Below are 21973 nucleotides of genomic sequence, written 5' to 3' on the forward strand. Positions count from 1 at the left end.
TATAATGTGGCACTGTGCTCTGGGCTTGGGAGGTGGGTTTGGGACCTCCAGGGGGAGGTACCAGGGATGCCTGGAGGTATGGTCTGGCTACAAGCCCTCATCAAGAGCCCCAAATTTTTCCCCATTCATGCACAAGAGCTCACCTTGTCCTGCTGCCCTGCCCTGCTGATGGACAGGCAGGGAGAGACCTCAGCTTTACAGAAGGTCCATCCTTCAGCCCTGGCACAAACGGTGCATGGTAAAAAATGGCTCTTGCCAACAGCAAATGGAGCCCAATGCTGTTTGCAGAGGCCCAGCCCTGGGGACAGTGGACAGCAAGCACAGTGCAGTGACAGGCAGAGGGAGCCCCAGGCTAGAAAGCAAAGGGATGAGCAGGGAAAGGTGTCCAAGCCATCCAGGAGATGTGCATGTCCCTGGCACAGCAGTGGGAGCCAATGCTGCCGCCTCTGAGTGGTCCCAGCCTGGCAGAGCTGTGATATCCCCCCCTTTTGAACACCTCTGCTCTTTAGGAAACTTATGAAAAGAAAACGTCTCCTGGCTCCTCATCAGCCCCCCTGGCAGGGCCAGCCAGCACAAAAGGACTGGAGCCTGTTCCAACCCTGGGCCCCTGCAGAAACCAGCTCCAGGGGAACGGGGCTGTTCAGAGATGGAAACTGGAACTGCAGGTCAGAGGCTGGGATCTTGAAGGAAATATCAAGCAATGTTAACTGAAGAAAAATCTAGAGGCCTGGGGAAGTCAGACATAGGTAAATAAACAATAACAATAACATCCTATAAAAATCTCTTGCACCAACAGAACCTTCTCCTTAAAGAACCTATTTTTCCAGAGATTGCAAGGGCTGCTCAGATAGCATTCATTCCCCATGAATACGAGTGTTCAGCCCCGTTCAGAAATCAGATCCCTCTAAAGAACTTTGCATTAATTCTCCAGCCCCTTCCATGCACAGTTGGCCTGCAGAGAAAGGTAGGAACACCCCGGGTTCCCCCAGAGGAAATGGGGGAATGCTCATGCTCTGCATGCTCAGAGACTGCATCGTGATGGCAGCAAGCTGCTGGCACAGGGCAGAGATTGCCCTGCTCCAAAGCACAGCATCACTGCTTGATCTGAGCTGCAAAATTTACCATCCAGCAGCTCATCAGAGTGGGAGTCACACTCAGCAGCTGGTGTTTACGTGCTCAGAGTGGGCTCCTACGTGCCCATGGGCAGTCACAGCTTTGGCCAAACATTTGCAGGGGAAGTTGTAGGACATGAGGTTTGAGTGGCAAAGGCTGCAGTCAGCAAGCACTCATCTCTTTGCTATACAGATAGCCTGGAACTAACACCTATCAGGGGGCAGGAGCCTGGCATCCTTTCTAGAAGGTACTTTGGGCCCCCATCCCCATTTTTCAGCCACCTTGAACAGAGGTGGAACTGGTGCAGCTCTCTCCCCTTTGGACTGAGCACAGCAGCCAGTTAACTGACCAGACACTCTCAGTGTCTTCTCTCAGTGAAGTCTGTCATAGGAATTACAGATAACACACACTGGATTTCCCATGAGGGAATGGCATGGGTTAACTGTGCTCAGCAGCACTGCACCTGACACAACAGGGGATACACTGAATGGTTCCATGTTGCAGCATTCAGATGGGAACATCTGTGCTGGAGCAACTGAAGACGTGGATCCATCAGCTAATGAAGCACAGTGGTGACTGGCACCAGACAGAGAGGGGATTTAACAGCTGACCATGCCTGAGTCCCCCAACCACCTGCACACCTAAGAGACAGCCCACCCACCTACCATCTGGTCTGCCAGAGCACATCATCTGAGCACAGCGATTACTTGTGACAGAAACCAGCTGAAGTTTCCCACTGCAGATCTCCTGAGTAGCTCCAAACACTCTGACATGACCTGGCGAGTGTCCACATCAGTATTTTTCACCCAGGGCTTCAAGGTATGAGAAGTGAGATCTGCTGTTGAGCCTCCACAAGAGACAAGGAAACATATATTAAACAACAACAGACATAAATAACAAAAAATAACACTCACACAAGACAAAAAAAGGTGAGGAAAAACAGACCAGAAATAGGCAGCTACAAAGAAACAATGCTGTCACATTCAAACACAGGCCCATCTCTCCTTCATATATTGCTCCAGATCAGAGCTCTAACAATTCTCATCACAAGTCAGTCTCAGGACACAATGCACTTATCCCAAACAACAGATACACACACCCCAGCCTCTCCAGTATTTGGCTTTTTCACAGTCACATGGGCCAGAGTCTTTACAACAAGGTTTTTCAGGATGCTGAGCAGGCTTTCCTTTGGCAGTATGGTCATGAGTGGGTCTAGTATTTTTTTTGAGTTCAGGAATAAAATACTTCAGAGTGCTCTCAGCTTTGCTCTGCAGGCAGTTCTTGGTACAGAACAGATCACTACTGTCTTTAGTGAATTTAAAGGACTTTAACCCAGTCCTTTAAACCTGCTAAAACAGGCAGAGATGGAAGCAAGACTACGCTCACATGCTCTGTTAAACAGCTCCCTCCTGCGGATACATGCTCTGTGCCTGAGAACTCCAGGCAGGATTCAGACGGTGAGGCTGCAACTCCCCAGTGAGCACAAACCACTTATTGTCCTCGTGGCCACTCTCCTCAGAGTGCCCCAGGGCTGCCCACGCGTGTTCCCATCCAGCCGCTGGCTCCAGCAGTGTTCCCGAAGCAGCAGCCACTCTTAACAACAGGAAGACCCCGATTTGGAGCTGGAGTGCAGGTCAATGGTGTGGCCCAGCATGCAGTGCTCCAGCTGCTCCTCCACCGCCAGCACCTGTCGCACAGCTTCCTCAAAGGCCACTGTCACATTGGTGTCGTCCTTGGCACTAGTCTCCAGGTACGGATAGTTACCATTCTCCATGCACCAGGCCCGGGCCTCCTCCGTGCTCACCTGTCTCTCCAGTTTGTCTATTTTGTTGCCCAGGACTACAAATGGGAAGTGTTCGGGGTCCTTCACGTCAGCGTAATAGACAAACTCCTTCTGCCAGTTACTGAGGTTCTCGAAGCTCTGCCGGTCGTCCACGCTGAAGGTCAGCAGGCAGCAATCTGCCCCCCGGTAAAAGGGCGTCCGCAGGCTCTTGAACCGCTCCTGTCCCGCCGTGTCCCAGATCTGGAGGGTCACAAAACGCCCGTCCACCTCCAGGTCCCGGTTTAGGAACTCCACCCCGATCGTGTGGAACGCCTGCGAGTCAAACTTGTTGGTGACGTAGCGGTTCATGAGGGAGCTCTTCCCAACTCCACCATCCCCGAGGAGAATGACCTTCAGGAGCAAGGACTTCCCACTCATTGCAGCAGGACGGGGGGGGTGTCCCAAGGCAATCTGCAGGGTTCAGAAATAGTACAAAACACCCATTTGACTTGTGGATTCTGCAGAAAGACACATACAGAAGAATAGAATATGGCATTTTAATCCCCATCTCTGAACAAGTTTTGTATATAGGAGGTAATCTCCTATATAGGAGGTGATCTCTCTTTTTAGAGAGAGATCTTATTATTCTAATCTCTCTTACTAGAGAGATTACAGCTGGGGACTGGACGAGCTTTCAGGCACATGAGTCCTCCATCAGGTCCAAAATGGATTCAGTGGGTCACCACTGTAAGTGCAAGATGAGAACAATGTCGACAATTTAGTACCGATTATACCACTTTTAGTGAAAACTCTGCATCTATAAGCTTGTCCAGTTTTTCTAAACAGATCATCACTAGTTAAACATCTCTCCTGGCCTGCATCCTCAGGCTATCACAGGAACAGCAAAATCACCAGGGGTGCCTATCACCAGGCCTTCCTTCCCACTGTACCATCACCAGCTAAATAATTTCTCCTATCTGACTTGCTCCACTGGAGGGATGTAACAAACGTGCAGGTCTGTATCAATGCAAGTGATTCGTCAGGCCAGCTCTGGATCACCCTGAGGATGCTGACTCACCAGCGGAGCTGCGCGTGATCCCACGGCTCAGAAGGGGTTTCCCAGGCACAGGGACCAGCTGCTCTGCTGCTCCTTGCTGGTAATGCTTGTCACAGCCCAGTTTGCTCGGGCTCAGGTGCAAGTTTACACTGCAACAACCCCGACACCACAGGCTCCTTAGTCAGCAGCCTCCAGGCCAAGTGCCAACGCATCCTCCCCCTCCCAGGGATGCTCTACAGGCCTGACATGGAATAAGAGGTTTGTTTGGCTGTTGTACTGTACCTGCTCTGGTGATACAATTGTCTCTGGGAGTGTCCAGGGAACACTTTCCTCCAGTGTAACAGTCACTAAAAAACAAACATCAGTCATCCAGGTTGCCAGAGCTGCCCTCGGTGTCTTTGTTTGTGATGCTGATCCAGGATGGAAGAACAATAGCAGAGCTCTAGGAAGCTGCAAGAGCCATACTGATAGCTGGAGTAAAACAGGCAAGAACAAAGCACCAAGGAGTTTCCCTTGCCCTAAGTGAAATGGAACAGAGCCCACACCTGGACAGGGCAGAGCCAGTACCATGTAGATGCTACACCCAAAATAAGAACAGAATAAACTGAAGGGGCTCTGACATGACTGCACAGGCTGTGCACTCTGTGCCTCCCCTCAATCCAGGGCACATTGATAGCTGTGATCTGCTTGGCCTGCCTACTCACACACTCTGCAATCTGATTTAAGGATAGAACATGCACCTGAACCTGCTATCCAGGAGAGTGAGCCAGCTGGCAACAGCCTGGGACCTTGCTTACACCTGCTACCAACATTCCCGGGAAGGGTGTGGATGAGCAGTGCTGCTTAGTGATGACACCTCCAACCCACCAAAGCAGGAGCCCAGAACAGCACTCCTACTCTGTCCAGGCCAAACCCCACTCTCTGCACTAATTGTGGGGAGTCCTGTTCAACTCGGATTCTGCACCCCTTCCAAACAGTGTGGTAACCACAAAGCCAAAAGCAGAAACTTCTGCTTCTAGCGAATTTCTGCACTTTCTGCACAAAAGGCTCACCAATTTCACTTCCCTGCACAGAAACAGCCCAAACCCAAGCATAGCTGAGCTAACTTGATGGGACATCTGTGTAGCAGTGCACGGTCCAGCAGTCCTAAAGCAAAGAACAAAATGCAAATGTCACAAGAGACAAACAGGACGTGCAGCACAGCTCCCTGGGGCCGCTGGCTTGGGGGAACCCTCCCCTGGGCAGGTGAGCTGCTCAACACCCTTGTTCCTTTCCCAAACCTTGCTGAGGGCGGGTTGAAGATGGTCCGGCCACAGGCCATCAGCCCAGAGCAGATTTTCTGTTTAGAGATGGTTTGTTAGCAAGTGACTCGTTTTAAGAATGACCAGTAGGTGATGTCGGGCCGCTCCGGAGCCCGCAGGTCAGCGGGGCGGTGGAAACCATGACACAGCCGTGACACCGACAGCACATCCTCGTCTGCCCCGCTGTGAGCTATTCCAGCGGCTGACCCCCACTGCAGCAGGGCCGCCAGCACCTGTGTGCAGGTAACAACACAGGGAACACCAGCAGGGCAGGCATGCAGGGCCCGACTCTCCCCCCTCCCCGCTCCCCAGGCCCCGGCTCGGCGGAGGTGAGACCCCCCGGCGGGTCCCACGGGAGCGACCAGGGGAGGTGCCCGCGGAGCGGTACCCGCGAGGTGCCCCTCGGCGGGGGCAGAAGGGCGGCTGTCTGTCCATCCCCGCCGTCCATCCCCGCTCCCCTGCCCTGCCCTCACTCACCCTCAGCGCCCTCCGCCCGCCCGGCCCGCGGGGCGCAGGTGCCGCTCAGCCCCGCGCCTGCGCCGCGCACGCGCCTCCCGCCGCCTGCCGAGGGCGGGGCGGGGCCGGGACCCGCCCTTCGACCCGCCCGGCCCCGCCCCCCGGACCCTCAGTGACCGGCTGGGCGCTGTCCTCACAGTGCCCACTGTGCCCCCCGGCAGTGCCCTCGCAGTGCCCACTGTGCCCCCTGTATCCGGCAGTGCCCTCACAGTGCCCGCTGTGCCCCCTGTATCCGGCAGTGCCCTCACAGTGCCCTCACAGTGCCCGCTGTGCCCCCCGGCAGTGCCCTTGCAGTGCCCACTGTGCCCCCTGTATCCGTCAGTGCCCTCACAGTGCCCGCTGTGCCCCCTGGCACTGCCTCACAGTGCCCACTGTGCCCCCCAGCACTGCCCTCACAGTGCCCACTGTGCCCCCTGTATCCGTCAGTGTCAGTCCCTGGCACTGCCCTCACGGTGCCCACTGTGCCCCCCGGCAGTGCCCTTATGGTGCCCACTGTGCTCCCTGTATCCATCAGTGCCCTCACAGTGCCCACTGTGCCTCCTGTATCCGTCAGTGTCAGCCTTCGGCACTGCCCTCACAGTGCCCACTGTGCCCCCCGGCAGTGCCCTCACAGTGCCCACTGTGCCCCCTGTATCCATCAGTGCCCTCACAGTGCCCACTGTGCCCCCTGTATCCATCAGTGCCCTCACAGTGCCCACTGTGCCCCCTGTATCCGTCAGTGCCCACCCTGTCACTCCTCTCACAGTCCCGGCATGTCCCCCCGTGCCCCCTCACTGCCTGCCCCTGTCCCTCCCTGCACAGTACCCACATGTTCTGCCTGTGCCCCCTCAGTGCCCCCCATCACCCCTCACAATCCCGCATGTCCCCCCTTTGTCACTTCGGTGACAGCTGCCCAAAGGAGCGCGACTTCTTCCACCCTCCCCATTGCCAAGCGGGACCAGGAGCAAGAATGTCTTAAAGAAAGAGGTTTCCTGGGAAGAGCAGCAAATACAAACATCACAGAGAGCTGAAGGGAAAAAATAGTGACAAGGTCACCCCAGCCCGGGCCAAACAGTGAGGGGAGATAGGAGAGGGAGGGTGAAACCAGACCTCAAGGTGGCTGCAGAAGGGTTTTGGGGAGCAGGAGCCACTTTTGTGGTTCCTTCTGGCAGGCATTGTCAACTCTTCTGCCTGCCAGTGCCTGGTACCCCCTGAGATACACCTCCGAAACTTGGGGACACATCTCACTTTGTCCCCCAGACATCTTCCCCAGGGGGACAAGAGCAGGGACCCCTTGCACGGACACCCAGAGCTTATGGCTGTCTAAACCCAGCACCAGCTCCAGGGCCAAGTGAATGCCACAGGAGTGCACTGATTCCCTCCTCCCCCCTGGAAAGGCATGAGATGGGAGGAGGATTTAAATTAAGCCAGGGATTATATTAATACCAGCCTCGATCTGTCAGAGGAGATGGGGGACAAGGCAAGCCTAGGGAGGTAAGCAGGGGGTGGCCAGGACGAGGACCCATGTTGCCAGCCTGGGATCAGGGGAGCCTGGGTAAAAGGGGGGTGCTCCTGGGACCTGTATTTGGGGCACCAATATACACACCAGCATCAGAGCCAGAAGCTCAGGATGTTGCTAATACAAGGGACAGACCCAGGCTGCACCACGTGCTGGGGCTTTCTCTGAACCAGTCTGGGTCCCCATGCCAGCCCTGACAGGACCGTGCATTGCTAGGGTGAGCCTCTGAGCATGGCACACTTGCCCCTGCCAGCTCCCTTTGCCTGGCAGCCGTTTAATCCTGTTATTTGCCAGTACTTATTAATTAGAGACCTGATTTAGCATGTAAGGGGTGAGACACCTCCTGAGGAAGAAAGAGCCACCACAGCAGATTCTGCTAAGGCAACTGGGGCACGGTGCTCTGCAGCCATTCCCTGACACCCTGGACCAGCCCCCTAAGGGCTGGCAGACACCAAATCCTCAGGGGATGCTGCCTGCAGGGTTTGGGGAGGGCAGCACAGCCAAGGACACCGCAGGGCCAGTGACCCCAGCTGACTGTGCCCGTGCCTGAGGGGCCCCCATGTATCTCCAGGTTAATCCTTGGGCACTTGCAGCTGTTGGGGACTCACTTGCCCATCTGAGCAGGGATGTGCCTGGTCTGGTTTGACTCCCAGTGCTTCTTCAGCCTGGTTGCCTTGCTGAGCTGGGCAACAACCTGTTTGGCATCTGTGGTGGACTGACTCTGGTGCCCACCAAGCTGCTCTATCATTCCCCTCCTCAGCAGGACAGGACATAGCAGACAGAAAAAACTTGTGGGTCAAGACAAAGGCAGTTTAATAAAGCACAAGCCGCATGTAAAAGCAAAAGACTGCAAAGGATTTGTTCTCTACTTCCCATCAGCAGGCGATGTCTGGCTGCTTCCCTGGAAGTAGGGATTAAGCACACATAGTGGTTGCTCCAAAAGATGGTTGCCTTCTTGTATCTCTAGAGCAACTACGCTGAAAGCCTTCTTGGGTGTCCTCTTAACAGCTCTCTTCCCTCTCAAATCTCATACATGGGCTTCCAGCTCCAAGGTGGGTTCCCCATTCCACTCTCTATTGTCCTCCCCTGGTCAGGCAGGGAGAACCTGTAGAGTACACCACATAGCATGCACCTGAGGCTCTCTTTCCCTCTGGCCAGGGCAGGAAGGGACTGACTTCTTGGAGTGCCCCTGACAGCCAAGGCACTGACCTGTAGGGATGAGAAGGGATAGATATTTCTCTGAAGTTCTGGAGCCAAGAAGATACTGTCTCCCCAGCTGGTGTATCCACCGTATCCATCACTGCCAAGCTGTTAGAATTACACTAGTGCACTCTGAATCACCTTCCTCCACACGGTTCATGTGCACAGGTCATCCTCTGGATCTTTGGAGACCTCATGATTGTCTAGATCACTATACGTGACTCTTCAGCACCAGTTAATTCTCTCACGTGCTGGGTGCCTTCACTTGTGGTTGTCCACTTTCCTGAGTAGTTCACAAGATCTTCCTTGAATTAATACCTTACCCTCACACCTGAGAGGAGATGCCTGAAAATACTGCAAATTGTGGCCACAAATAGCTGCAGTGGTAATCAGTAGTATTAAACAGCTCACATAGTGGTGAGCAGGGACCTCAGGAGCCTGCACAATAAAGCCACCCACACCAGTCCCGGCTAGGGAGAGGGAGATGTATTCCCTGATCCACTCCACGAGACAGCTCCCCCAGCAGAGCAAGGCCATCAGTGTACAGGGCAAAGCACAGAGCAGTGGTTTGTACTAACATGTTCCCAAGCCCAGGAAAGCAAAGAGATAAGCAGTGCAGCCAACAAACTGTGACCTGACAGGAGCTGCCTGCTTAGTAAATACTACAGCTATAGCACACTTAGCACAGGCTAAGGAACAGGCTTATCTGGGCACTGCCTTGTGAGCACAGAGAGCTGGCACTGGATGGGACCTCGCTTGTGGGTCCTGGGCACCCCTGGGCAGAGGGATTTCTCTGGAGGTGGTGTTGTGACCCAGGAGACATGTGCTGGGTGGGGAGTACAAGGGCTGTGGGGGCTGCACGGGGCAGCAGGGCAGGGACTCTGCGGGGTGCTGGGATCCTGCAGCAGGAGAGGTTTTACTCCCCAGGGCTCAGCTGCAGCCATCACCTGGCTCTCACTCTCAGCTCTGGGTGTTACGACAAATGGGAGAACGCTGGTGCCAAGGTGAAGGAGCCCTGATCCAGCTTCGAGCGACTGCCAGCCCATGGTCACACAGCACTGCCAGCTCATGCCCCGATTAATTCATCCCACGTCCTGTGCTGCAGCTGGGGCTTGGGTCTCTGCCTTTGTTCCAGCCCCGGTGCAAGGCTCCACAGCTGCTTCTCCAAGGGCTATGCCCAGCAGCAGCTCCTGCCCATGGCATCTGCTCTCAACACTCCCCAGCACACAGACCCCATGAACAGCCCTGCCACCCTCTGCCTTGGCAGCCCCTGTTTTCCCCAAGCCCACAACTCTGAGCAGTGGTTGACAAGCACCTCACCACCCATTAACCTCCCCAAGAAGGAACTCCACAGCTGGAGCAAAGCTGGAGAAGACACCCCGATGCGTCCCCCTCCACCCCACACAGCTCAACACGCCCTAGAGAAGTGACCTGTGCAGTTCCTGTGAGCTGGTCTGAGGCAGCAGGGAGGGGCACATGCCTGGGCTGCAGAGCTGCCTCTCTGAGACACAACACTGCAAGCAGGGGCTTGTCCGACCATCAGTGCAACCGCAGGCCTCTCAGCGGCCCAGCCACTCACCACTGCCACAGCCTCTGTCCTCACCTGCTTGTCCATCCCCTGCTCTTCCCCTTGGCCAGTTATCAGGGACAATGTCGGATGACAAGGCGGTAGAGCAGGTAGCACCATAGGAGGAAGCACCAGACATAGTTCTACCCTGATGTAGGTGCACAAGCAGGCTGGGGCTTCAGGACACATCATGAGGCATCTGTTGCAACATGTTTATCTGCTGCCCATGGCTCCTGAGCTGGTTCCTGGAAAGCCGCAGAGGCGTCTGGCAGGCACCAGCTGACGGCTGCATGGAGGGGAGTTCGCCCTGTGCTGCCATGGGCTCTGCTCTGGGACTCACAGCAAAGGCACATGGCAGCAGGGACGGAGGAGGGGGACAGAGGGGCATATGGCACCCTGGCTGCCTCTTGGTGAGGAAAGTGCCTGGACAGAGGGACAGAGGGAAACTGCTCCTGCTGCTGCTCTGGAGGTGCCTCCATCCTGCCTGTTGGTGATTCTGGGTGAAGCAGCAAAGGACCATATTCCCAAGCTGACCCCCCAGCTTGTACCTGCGCCCAGCCCAGCCCATACCCTGCACCATGCTGTCCGTGCCCAGCCTGCCCCCAAGTTCCCTGCGAGCAGTTGGACATTCCTGCACGGGTTCATCCGAGCGGGTTTGGGGCTCTGACACTGCAGGGTGACACCAGCATTGGCTGTGGGGCATACAGGCTTTGGGACAGCAGTGTCCCTGAGGAGAGGACACCAACCTCTGCCTTGTCCAGATGGAGTGAGGTGACATTGCCTTAGAGGTGACACCAACACAGAAGGGCTTGGGTTTTGTTTTTCCACCCCTCGAGGTCTCCTCATGTCACACAGGAGCATGAGCAGTGTCAGGTCCCCCTGGCAAACCCCAGCCAGCTATGCCATGGCTTGGGCGCTGGGTGCATCCCTACTGCCATCAACCCCATGGGTTTGAGCCCCCACCATTGTCTCCCCCCGGCTTCCCAGGCTGCCATATCCCAGCTGTTTCCTGTGGAGAGGAATAAATCATGGAGATAGAGCTATGCACTGGGAACAGGGAAACAAAATGGCTTTTCATGCCATAATCCTTTGTAATAAAACACCAGGGGCAAGAAAGATGATAAACAATGTCTCCTGTGTGAGGCAGCTGCTTCCTAAAATAAAGCACTCCTCTGCTCCATCAGCTGCCCCAGCTCCGGTGCGAGTGCGGGCGCTGCCGCACGACACCGGAGCCGTGTTCCCGCAGGAGCATATGCTCCCGCAGCTCTGGGCACGGCCCCTGGGGCCCGCGGGAATCTGCAAAATGCAACTGGGGGAGGCTCAGAAATGAGCGATGAGTTCCAGCCGCTCTCAGGAGCGGGTGGGAGCCCCCGAAGGGCTCGGCATCCCCCGGCGCCAGCAGCGCGTGTGCCGCCCAGCGAAGGCATCCAGCAGGGCTGCTCCCACCTGTGCCCCGTGCCAGCAACAGCCCCGGCAAATGCAGGAGTGAGGGGGGTGCAGGGGGGCTCAGTGCATAACTTCCCAGCTTTGTTTAGGCTTGGGTGCTGGCAGAAGCCTGATCCTGAGCAGGAAGCTCTGAGTGCTCTGGGTTCATCATTGCTCCGGCTGAGCCCTCGCTGGCAGGGGATGAATAAGCTCCTGCTGGTAAACCTGACCTCCTGGGCATTATTTAAAGAGCAGCAATAACTTCTCTGCTGCTGGGGAAGACGTTGGGGTGTGCTGAGTGTGGCAGCCTGCCTGTGCTGGCCACTGCAGAGCCCGTGGGCCAACTTCCCAGTGCAGGTGTCCTGAGGTGCCCAGCTCACTGTGATGGTCAGAGACAGCAGCTTTCCCTCCCCATGGCTGTGGGGCTCTCCAGCACAGTGTTGCTCCCCTCCACAGGATGGGGACAGCTTGTCTGTTCATCCTCCCCCATGTCACCAAGTGTCCCCATGACACACAACTCTCACACCCCACGGTGGCCTGCCATCAACTGCTTTGCTGAAGGTCCGTGGTCAGTACCCCACACAACACTTTCATTTCCCCATTAGTGCTCATTCTCTTCTGCTTTCCTCTTTCACAGCCAAACATACAACTATCCCTATGCACATACGTATCCTCCCCAGTCACTCCCAGCAGAGGTTTTCCCTGGCAGCTCGTGATTGTTGCCCCTTGCCTCTCCTCTCCACCCCTGCCACCACAGGGTGGTTTGAGCTCTGTGCTTGGCAATGTGTCCACACAAACAGCAGAGACCTGGCAGGGAAAGGCTGATCCGAGTGATGCAGAAGTGGTGACACGTTTTCCCCACGGGTGCAGGGAGTGAGGGGTGGGCAGGATCTGCCTCACCTGGCCATGCAGCTTGGCTTCACCTTATCTTGCTTGTTCTGGTGACAAACACACACCTTACAAGGTGGGGTTTGCTTGCACTCTGACCACAGCATGGGGCTGTGTTTGGCAATTTCCTGCCATCCAGGAGTGCCCCAAGCCCTGGTCACTGAAACCCCTTGGTTCTCACCACTTTCTGCAGCAAAAGCCTCCTCTGCCCTGGGTGATCTGAGCTGCAAACCAGAGTGGTGCTGTGGGAGGTGAGGAGGGTGCTGCAGCTGCGCAGGGAGCACTGGGGTTCCCGGTGCAGGGCCATGCACAGGCTGAGTCAGGGACCTCCTGCCAGAGATGGGGTTATGATTCTCCACACAGGGGTATGTGGGGCCAAATCCTCTCCTGGCTGAGTCAGAGGGGATGGAGCAGTGGCAGGGGCAGACACCCATCCCAGCCGCAAGCCTTGATCTGAATTCACCTCTGATCTGAATTCACCCCGTGCTGCTGATCACCAGGTATTTGCCCAAATTCCTCCTGCCAGTGACTCAGCCTTCTCCTCCCTCCTCTGCAGTGGGGCCACAGCTCACCACCTGATGGAGCGTAGGAGGAAACCGCCCACAGGAGCAACAGGATGGGCCCCATGGATTGTATCCTGGCATTGCCAAGAGGGGCTGACACAAGTAACTCACCTGCTGCCCAGCGAGGGAAGGGGCATCGAGCCCTGCCAGGAATGTCCAGTTCCCAGGATGGCATCCTCTGTACGTGGGTGGCTGCTGGGGCAGCCCAAGCTGCTGAAGCCACCACATTTCTAGGGGACAAGAGTCTGGCAGCTGTCCTGGCCACCCACACCACTGGCAGCTGTGGGCTGACGTAAAAAAGGGAAGGTCTGGGGTAGGGAGGGAAAGTGTTGATATAAAGAGCTTTTCTGTAATGTTCTCCCCTTGCTGGCTCATCCTCTGCTGGCAATATTTCGGGCGCTGGGTTTCAAAATGCCTGACTCTTTACCCTCAGACCTGAGGACACAGAATATGGGCGGTGTCTGGTGCTTCCCTGTGCACCATTCTGGCAGGGACGTGGGTGCCCTCATTTTAGGTGGACTCAGCCACATTGGCCACACAACCCACTGAGATGTGTGTGCTGGGGCTGGGAAGCTGCCCCCAGCTCCAATCGATTCCCTGCTTCGGGCTGGGACTGCCAGCCCCTGGAGTGGCTTCCTCAGGGCATAGACCTGGCTGTGCCAGCATTTGACTCCATGTCTAAATCAGTATTGCTGCATCCCTGGGGTGGCCACAGTGAAAAAGCAACACAAACCCGGGTGCACCAACAACCCTATCCTCACCCTGCAGCTTCCTGGGGTGCACGGGGGTCCTGTGGGCCACTTCCATAGGCTTGGAGCATCGCCAGCTGCTGGCACCAGCCACCCTCCCATTTAGAGCAACTGCTGGGGAGCCACAGCCCTTGCCCTGGCTGGGAAACCAGTTGTCCCGATAGGAAGAGGGTGCCCAGCACCCTTGGGCAGTCTCTGCTGCCTGCGTGTGCAGCACAGGATGATGGGGAGGCTTTTGTGAGCACAGTGGTGCCAGGGATGGGGCACTCCTGCTGTGGCCTTGCAGAAGTCCATGTGACTCAGGGAGAGATAAGCACACTGGTGCTTTTCCATGCCTGCAGAGGGGCCCGTTGCAGCATGCAGCAGGGAGGGGCACTGGGGTGGTGTCGGGAGCAGCCAGGGTGCTGTGGGCAGCCACTGAGGAGATCAGCGATGTCACTTCTTGTTTCCATCCATCTCTTGGTTCAGCTCAGGCACTCAGGGACAGGGAAAGGGTTCAGGCTGGCTTTGCCTGCCTGCCCCAGCCTGGTGAGAGAAACCACCCCCAAACAAGGACGCAACCCCTGCTGGGATGATGAGCAGCTGTTGCCACCCCTGTCCTGGCAGGTGGCACTGAGAAAAGGATTCCCATGTCCAGGATAGGGTTCTGTCTTAACAACATCAAGGTGCTGAAGGGGAAGGGAGACAGCCACCAACATGCTGGGTTTCCCAGTGCTAGGCCCAATGTAGCAGCAGCCCCAGTTGGGCCTCAGCATCACTCCCCACTGCCCTCACCCCACAGAAAACCCTGCACACTGCCCTGATAGCACACAAACATCGACCTCTTACCTGTAGCTCCTTCGAGTCTACTTTTTAAGGGGTGAAGGCAGTGGCAAGCACACAGGCAGGTTATTTGCAGTCCTTGGCAGGCAGCGTGGGTGGAGGCAGTAGGCAGATAGGCACCGTGTCCAGACAGGCACAACAGCCTGTGTTTGTCCCAGCTGACCAGGCTCACTAAGGACATTGGCCAAAACTGTTAGCTGGCAAGTTTAGGCCCGTCTGCCTCCACTTTCTCCATAACTGGCCTGGTGCATTCAGTGACCCTGCAGGCCAGGTGGAGGTGAGGAAATCCTGGCAGCAGCCAGAAAGCCTCAGCATTGACCTGGAGGCACTGTCAGAGCTCACCCACACTGTGCTGGAGGGCAACTGCAGGACCCAGAGATCTCCACACCTGTAAGGTAGGGCTGGGATCAACACAGAGGGTACCCAAGGCACTTACTGCATTAAACCCCATCTTTACAGGGCTGCAAAAACCTCCTTCCATCAAGGGCAGGGGCAGAGACTGGCTCAAGGGGAAGAGAAGGGCTGTGCCAGGCAGTGAGGGGAGAGCTCTGGGTGGGCAGAGGTGGCCTGGCCACCACAGCAGCAGGACTCAGGCCAGCATCCCCACTGCCAGCACCTCCAGCTGTGCTGATGAGGAGCCAGCCCAGCTCCACAATGGTTTTAGGCAGGGGACACCAAGGTTTTCAAAGCAGGAGGCTCAGCCTTCACATGTGCAGTGAGGTCCAGTTAAACCTCTACCATAAGAAGAAACCACTCTGGTGGTGGAGCACAGTGGCCTCGGTCACACCAGCAGTGCTCCCAGCTCCCCCAGGCCACCAGGAACAGAGACCCTGGCAAACACCAAGCTGGATTCACTCTGTAGGGAACCAACCCACCATTCCTCTGAGCAACACAAAACTGCCAGCACTGCTGCAGCAGCAGGCAGAGACCTCCCCACCCTCCAGGGCAAGCCAGGCTACAGCCAGACCCTTTGCCAGGGAATAAGCCACAAGCCATAGGTAAGTCATTACATTTTTTTATTTTATAATAAACTTCTCATTTTTTCCCCCAAGGAAGACAAAAAACTGTGAGTGAGGCTACAGAACACTGTCAGTGAAGAATATGCAAGACAGACCCAGGCCAGAGGTGAGGCCAGGCCAGAAAGGGTCCCCACTCCCCTAGGCAGAAGGGGTCCATCTCCAGAAGCCTCCATGGCCCTTGCTCATCTCCTCACTGCACCAAAGCAGGATTAGTGCTGTCACAGGAGCCAGCTCAGCAGCAGAGATGGCATCGGGTCAGGCTACTGATGGACTGAGAGAACCACGCTTTGTCCCTGCCCTGCCAAGGCTGCCAGAAGGGTGGGACAGTGTGTTAAGTGATATAGCTGTCTTCTACACATGTACATGATGTAAATTTAAAAAAACCCACATGATTCATTTTAAAGCAAAATAATTGGAGTAGTCGCTCTTCCTGCCAGGCAATCTCCCTCTAGGAAGACTTCACACATTCCTTCTCCTGCTCAATAGCTGTAAGAGAATGGAGGGCCGTTAGTCTCTAGTGCTTTTTTTTTTTTTTTATTGTGGAAGTACCCACTGGAGAAGGTTTCAGAGGATTCACTCAGGTCCTAGTACCTAATTTTATAATTTGACCCCAAGTGGGGTAGGCGAACGCTCGACTTAGAAGGTGATGAGATACCCACGAGCATGAGATCAAAGATGGGCACTTGTCTGCATCGGTCCTCGGGAAAGCCATGCCCTGAGGCATCAGCTCGGAGCAACAGCCCTTCCCGTGTGCCCATGCCCGGTGCCCGGGCTGCACACACCTCTGCCAGTGCCTTCCTCCGACTCAGAACCCCGCTGCCCCCAGTCGCCCCTGGCCCTCGAAAGGGCGGACCGGCCCCCGAGGGCACTGCCCCGCCAGCCCCCGGCCCCGCACTCACTCTCCTTGGAGGGCAGCGTGTTCTTCTCCTCCGTGTTGGTTTTCTTCAGCTTCTTCTTGTCGAATTTCTCCACCTCCGAGAGGTCTGGTTTGTCGCACATTTTGCCTGCGAGACCCCCCGCCGCAGTCAGGGGTCGGGCAGACAAAGGCGGCGCGGCCCCCCCGGCCCCCGCCGCGGACAATAGCGCAGGGCGGGGCGGCCGCCGCCCCGAGCACCGCGCCGCTCCCGGGGCCAGGAGCAGCCGTGCGGGACGGCCCCCCAGTGCCCGCACCCGCCGGGGGAGCGCTCCCCATCCCCGCACCCGCGGAGGGGAATCTCCCCGCGCCAGGCAGCCACGTCCCCCCGGGCACCCGCCGCCCCCACCCCGGGGCGCCCTGGCGAGCCCCTCCTTGCAGCAGCGGTGCTGCGCGCGGCCCCTCCCGCGACACAGCCCGTACCTGCGGTGCGGAGGGCGCGGTGCGGTGGATGCGATGTGCTGCCGGTGGCGGTCCCGCTCTTTGCGCGTCCAGGTGTGACTGGGGCGCGCGCCGTGAGGGGCGGTGCCTTATATACCTCGGCCCCGCCCAGCCCGCGCGCCCATTGGCTGCCCGCCCGCCGCGCCTGCCGGGAAGCGCGGGCCGCCAGGGGGCGGCCGCTCCCGCCGTGCCCCGCGGCGGGGGCGCGAGAGGGGCTGAGGGGAGGGAGGGAGCGCGTGAGGGGAACGGCGAGTGAGGGTGTGAGGGGGGCACCCGGGACAGGGGCACGGACACGGGGCACACAGCCCCTCACAGATACGGACACGGGGCACACAGCCCCTCAAAGATACGGACACGGGGCACACAGCCCCTCACAGATACGGACACGGGGCACACAGCCCCTCACAGATACGGACACGGGGCACACAGCCCCTCACAGATACGGACACGGGGCACACAGCCCCTCACAGATACGGACACGGGGCACACAGCCCCTCAAAGATACGCACACGGACATGGGGCACAAAGTCCCTCACAGATATGGGGACACACACGGACACAGGGCACGCAGCCCCCCCCTCCTCTCCCCCCACAGCTCCTCCTATGGACAGGGACACACACCTGGACACAGCCCCTCACAGATAGGGACACGGGTCACACAGCCCCTCACACACACGGACACGGCGCCCGCTGCTCCTTGCACACACACAGCCCCACAAGACACCCCTTATGCCCACCCAGCCCTGCACACGCCTGTCCTATGCACACACAGCCTTGCACACCCATCCTGTCCACACCCACTCCTGCGCGCACAGCCTGCCCACACCCAGCCCCTCACACCCACCCTGCGCCCACCCCCCTTCCATGTACACATGCCCCTAATGCAGCCCCTGCACACCTACCCTGTGCACACCCACCCTGTGCCCTGCACACCCCTCACACCCGCACAACACTGGTGCACACACACTGCAAGCACGAACACCCAGCTGCACCCCGCAGTGCCCCCCAGCATCACAACAGGCCCTGCAGCCACCCCTGCTCCCCGCGCCAGGTTGCCAGCTGTGGAGGCAGCAGGCTGGTCCCTGTGGGACCGAGTGACCCACTGTCCAAGCCCCAGAAGCAGGTGCCCCCCAGCAGTGGGAGGCAGCTGTGCCCCACATATGTGCCCAGGGATGCGCCTGCTGCTGAAGCAGAATTGTTAAGAAAGCAAACCCGTGGGCTAAAATCAGCACCATACTCTCACACTTGTGAGAGATGCTCGGCCACTGTGCCCACCTTACGGCCATGGCATTTCCTGGGGAGATCGGGTTGCAGAAGAAGCAGCACGGGTGGGCAAGAAGCTGACCCTGCTCATAAGGTCTTGCTTGGCCACAGCAAGGCAAGGGGTGCAGGAAGCCTGGGAAGCAGTCAGGACAGTGCAGATGGGCTGGAATGCATGTGGAAAAAATACCTTTGGTGGGAAAAAGCCAAGAGTCAGTGCAGGCAGCGTATGTGATCCCAGCAGGAAGGGTAGCAGCAGCCTGGGGGCACCTGGCCACCAGGATGGAAAGTGGTTGGAGGGCTAGGAGGCCTGGCAGTAAGGTCCTGTAGGTATTGAAGGAAATGAGGGGAAGAGGAATGAAGGGATAGAAAAAGCATCCTGACTGCATATGAGGTTTGCCAAAACCCTTCTACGGAGATCCTGGTGTATCCATCCTGGTGTCGTGGCATGCAGGAACCTCTTATAGAGCACCACAGGTAGCAGCTGTGCTGCAGCAGCAGCTCTCACCTCCACCTCCTCCCAAGCCTGGGTTTCTCGCAGGACTTACTGGAGATTTTGCAGAGCAAATCCCTAGCAATCCGGAGGAAACACTTGCTTTGTGTTCTTTAGCAAGACGGCTGCTGTCTTGGCAGGAGGGCCTGGTGCCTTCCAGCGACAGCAGGTCACGGCCGGAGGTGGCCCTTTGCCGCAAGCCCTGAGGCACCTCCTTGCTCCCGCCAGAAAACTGGCTCTGAATTCAAGAAACACCAAGAGCTGGCAAATGCTGAAAAGGCAAAGGCCAAGATCTAAGGCCAGGTTGCTCCTCTGAGAGAAGTCTGGACGGCAAACTGCCTCCACTCCCTGTCCCCCAGGGGAGGGAGGAAGAAGCCACTGATGAAGCCCCAGGCCAGGCTGCTCCCAGAGCTGTTCTGATTTGGTGGTGCAGCCCCTGGCAGGGCCAGGTTTGGGGAGTGCCACAAAGCCAGAAGCATCCTTTAAACCCACCCTGCAGAGCCTGCATCACACAGCCCAGCCCGAGCTGAGAAAAGGCTCATTTTCCCTGCACAGCCAGCAAGCAAAAAACCACCCATGCAGTTTCAAAATGAGTGCAGGAAATCCTTTCTGCCTTTATGCAAAATAGACAAGTGTTTTACTGCGTGTTTACTCTCCGGCTGTGCACACCTTCCCCTCAGCTTCCCCCTCTTTCCCTGCCTGTTCTCCACACACTTCTTTATGGATGCTGCAGTCTGCTGTAGCTTTTGTCCCTGGCAGGCAGGCAGTCAGTGCAAAAGAAGCTGATGCCCATCCTCCCTGTGCACAGCCCCTCGCCAGCACCAGCTGCACCCAAAAACCTGATCACCCCCCGTAGCCGAGGCACAGCCCCTGGGCAATGTGTTGCATCTCCTCGATGCTGCAGCACTTTGGAAACCCCGGGCCTTTGTTTGGGCACAAAGCCACCACGGTGGCCATGCAGGCAGGGGAAAGGGATCTCCCCCTTCCTCAAACCAGTCACGGCCACACAGGCACCACCACACTCCCACAAACCACGACCAGAGCAGCTTTAAAGCCAACCCTGTGCGTTGCCAGCAGGAGAGAGGTGGGGCTGCTGCTGGGGAGCTGTTAAAACCCATCTTGCACAAAGAACAAGAAAGGAGCTTATATCCCAGCAAGAGCTTTTCCCCCTGACAAATTAGCAAAGCCTCCTGTAACCGCACAACCAGCTTCTTTCTTACGTGTTTTGGCATTTCTGCTTTCAATAATTTATAACTAAGGAACTGAGACATCAACAGATGGGGGGAAACAGCCCTGACCTGAAACAGCATAGACTGACTGCCAGCCATTTTAGATGGGTTTTAAATCTCACACAGAACAAGGCTGCCAGAGCTCAGATACAGCCTCCCCAATGGCCATTTCCAGGAATGCCTTTTCCTCTGTACAGGAAGGAGGCAGGAGGCTTTCTCTGATCAGGGAGGTGTTTTCAGCCTCCTGACCTCTCTGCCTGCAGGACACCACAGCAGCCAGCCACCCCTGCCAGGCTCTGAGCCACTCTGCAGGGCCAGTTCACTTTCTTCTGTTCATTTTAAACCCCAGCCTCCTGCCATGACCCCTCACATCCATCAGGGCAGGAGCAGAGAGCCCCAAGAAGGCAGCAGCATACTGGAGCTGTTGTCTTATAGCAGGGCTCATTCCTCCCATGGATTTTGCTGCTCTTAGCAATTTAGGGAAGGGCTGGTTGTTAGCACTGTTTCCCCCTTGCCCAGTAGCAGCAAGGTGCTGCTTTCTCTAGATCATAGAAACACTGACTCCAAGAAATAAGGAGTCATCTGTACACCAGCAAGGCCGGAGCGAGCTGTCCATGACAATTATTTTGAGACGTGTCTCATCGTGCTCCCAGCAGTGGACAAGTCCTGCTCCTTGCAAGGCAGACTTGGTAAGCCCAGCTCCCACCCTGTGCCTTAGTGTCAGCTACCCAGGAAGATGAGCTGGGCAGGGATACAGGACTTCTGATCGATGTGTTCCCTGATCCTGCTGCATTAACAGCAGGCAGCAGACAGACACAAGGTGGCTACTGGCACCAGTATCAGCATTGTCACACTTGCAGCCACACTCCAGCTGTGCCCGTGGCACAGGGAGCTGCTCTTCCAGGTCTCCAACTGCAAAATCCCAGCCAATGACTTGGATGGGATTTTCTCCTGGGGAAGTAATGACTTGTTTTCTACCTCCAGAGCACCCTGCATGCTCCATGCTCACCCCAGCAGCTCTCCAGGACAGGCTGAAGAACCACCTCCACCGCAACAGGGAGCTCAAGACAGCACGAGCCCTTCACAGCATGACTGGTGCTGCTGGAGCTGAACTCACCTGGGCTAAGGGATGAGCATCCCTACACCACTCCCAGACCTGGAGGACACTGCAGGAACTTGGCTCTCTGCCATCCACCCTTCTAGGGCTGGTTTTCCTCCCAGCCCACGCTACAGTGAAGGGACACCCTCCCCACAGCTGCCTGGTGCTACATCCATGACTATCCTGGGCAAGGAGAAGAGTGCTTTGATTTAATACACCCATTTGTTAAAGGCAGACACACTTGCTCTAATAGCACAAGTCAGCCACAACCTACCTACCTACAAATGGGCTCAGTAATTAAAAAGTATCGGAGTATTTTAATTTGGGGAAGGAAATTTGGTAGAGTCTCCATCCCTTCTGATCTGAAGGTTCCAGAGCAGAACAACTTTACCTCCTTGGGACAGTACTCATACCTACCCGTGCATCTCCCATACTTTTTAAGAGTTGCAGTGCTGTCACATGGAACTTGAAGTTCGTGCTCTCCCTCACTCCAAGCTGCACATTTAATTAAGATAACTAAGAAAACATTATATACACACCAACACAAATGGTTACCTGTGTACAAATCTTTGGCTGTAAAGCTCATGTTCTGTTTCTTATCTAAGGAAGGTGAATGTTACATCACCCTGACAACACCCACCCTGCTGTTTGAGGAGAAACTTACTCACTGGCCAGTACTGAAGGACATTTTAACAGATGAACGAGTTATGATCCTCAGCAAATGTCTGCCTGAGGCCATGGTCATGTTAAATCTAGGCCTGGAAATCTACTGTGAGGCCAAATACCTTTCCCTAGACCTGTTATCTTTCTGACTTCATTTACACTTTCCCAGTCTGCAATACACAGTGAGAAAAAGGACCAGGGTTTAGTTACAAGTGCTTCTCAAGACATAATCCTGCTGCCTCTGATCATCAGCTCTGTACAAGACACTTAAAAATTCTTCATTTGTACTTGTTAAACTATTCAGGCTTCCCCCACCTGAACATTATGTGAACAAATCCGCTCAGATACATAATTAAACAGTACAAGAGAAACTGCACTACCACCTCTAATAATTA

The 21973-nt window shown here is 56.3% G+C and overlaps 2 protein-coding genes across 6 annotated transcripts; both read right to left on the reverse strand.

The window, feature by feature from the left end:
• Positions 1 to 1952: 1952 nt before the first annotated feature.
• RAB9B (RAB9B, member RAS oncogene family) lies at positions 1953 to 5748 on the reverse strand. 5 transcript variants are annotated; one of them, XM_027725288.2, is made up of 3 exons: positions 5711 to 5748; positions 4215 to 4279; positions 1953 to 3346 (listed from the first exon to the last, which is right to left on the reverse strand). In XM_027725288.2, the coding sequence occupies exon 3, from the start codon at positions 3311 to 3313 to the stop codon at positions 2708 to 2710; it is 606 nt and encodes a 201-aa protein (XP_027581089.1). In that variant the 5' UTR covers positions 3314 to 3346; positions 4215 to 4279; positions 5711 to 5748; the 3' UTR covers positions 1953 to 2707. The 5 variants fall into 5 exon arrangements, with proteins under 5 accessions (XP_027581089.1, XP_027581099.1, XP_027581115.1 ...); XM_027725298.2 differs by having other exon boundaries at positions 1953 to 3393; positions 5711 to 5743; XM_027725314.2 differs by lacking the exon at positions 5711 to 5748 and adding an exon at positions 4985 to 5512.
• Positions 5749 to 15460: 9712 nt separating this feature from the next.
• On the reverse strand, positions 15461 to 16924 carry TMSB15B (thymosin beta 15B). Its single transcript, XM_027725487.2, has 3 exons — positions 16817 to 16924; positions 16380 to 16484; positions 15461 to 15966 (listed from the first exon to the last, which is right to left on the reverse strand). The coding sequence occupies exons 2-3, from the start codon at positions 16477 to 16479 to the stop codon at positions 15929 to 15931; spliced, it is 138 nt and encodes a 45-aa protein (XP_027581288.1). The 5' UTR covers positions 16480 to 16484; positions 16817 to 16924; the 3' UTR covers positions 15461 to 15928.
• Between the last annotated feature and the right edge of the window lie 5049 nt (positions 16925 to 21973).

This window comes from Pipra filicauda, unplaced genomic scaffold (assembly GCF_003945595.2).
Source record: "Pipra filicauda isolate LSUMZ 115617 unplaced genomic scaffold, ASM394559v2 scaffold9_size5747161_pilon, whole genome shotgun sequence".
Lineage (NCBI taxonomy): Eukaryota > Metazoa > Chordata > Aves > Passeriformes > Pipridae > Pipra > Pipra filicauda.

Excerpts from the sequence above, each read along its gene's own strand:
- RAB9B (XM_027725244.2), bottom strand. The coding sequence starts at position 4,502 with ATGGTACTGGCTCTGCCCTGTCCAGGTGTGGGCTCTGTTCCATTTCAC. Across the intron at positions 3,347-4,214 it reads CAATTGTATCACCAGAGCAG|ATTGCCTTGGGACACCCCCC; the intron begins GTACAGTACAAC and ends TGAACCCTGCAG.
- TMSB15B (XM_027725487.2), bottom strand. The coding sequence starts at position 16,479 with ATGTGCGACAAACCAGACCTCTCGGAGGTGGAGAAATTCGACAAGAAG. Across the intron at positions 15,967-16,379 it reads CACGCTGCCCTCCAAGGAGA|CTATTGAGCAGGAGAAGGAA; the intron begins GTGAGTGCGGGG and ends ATTCTCTTACAG.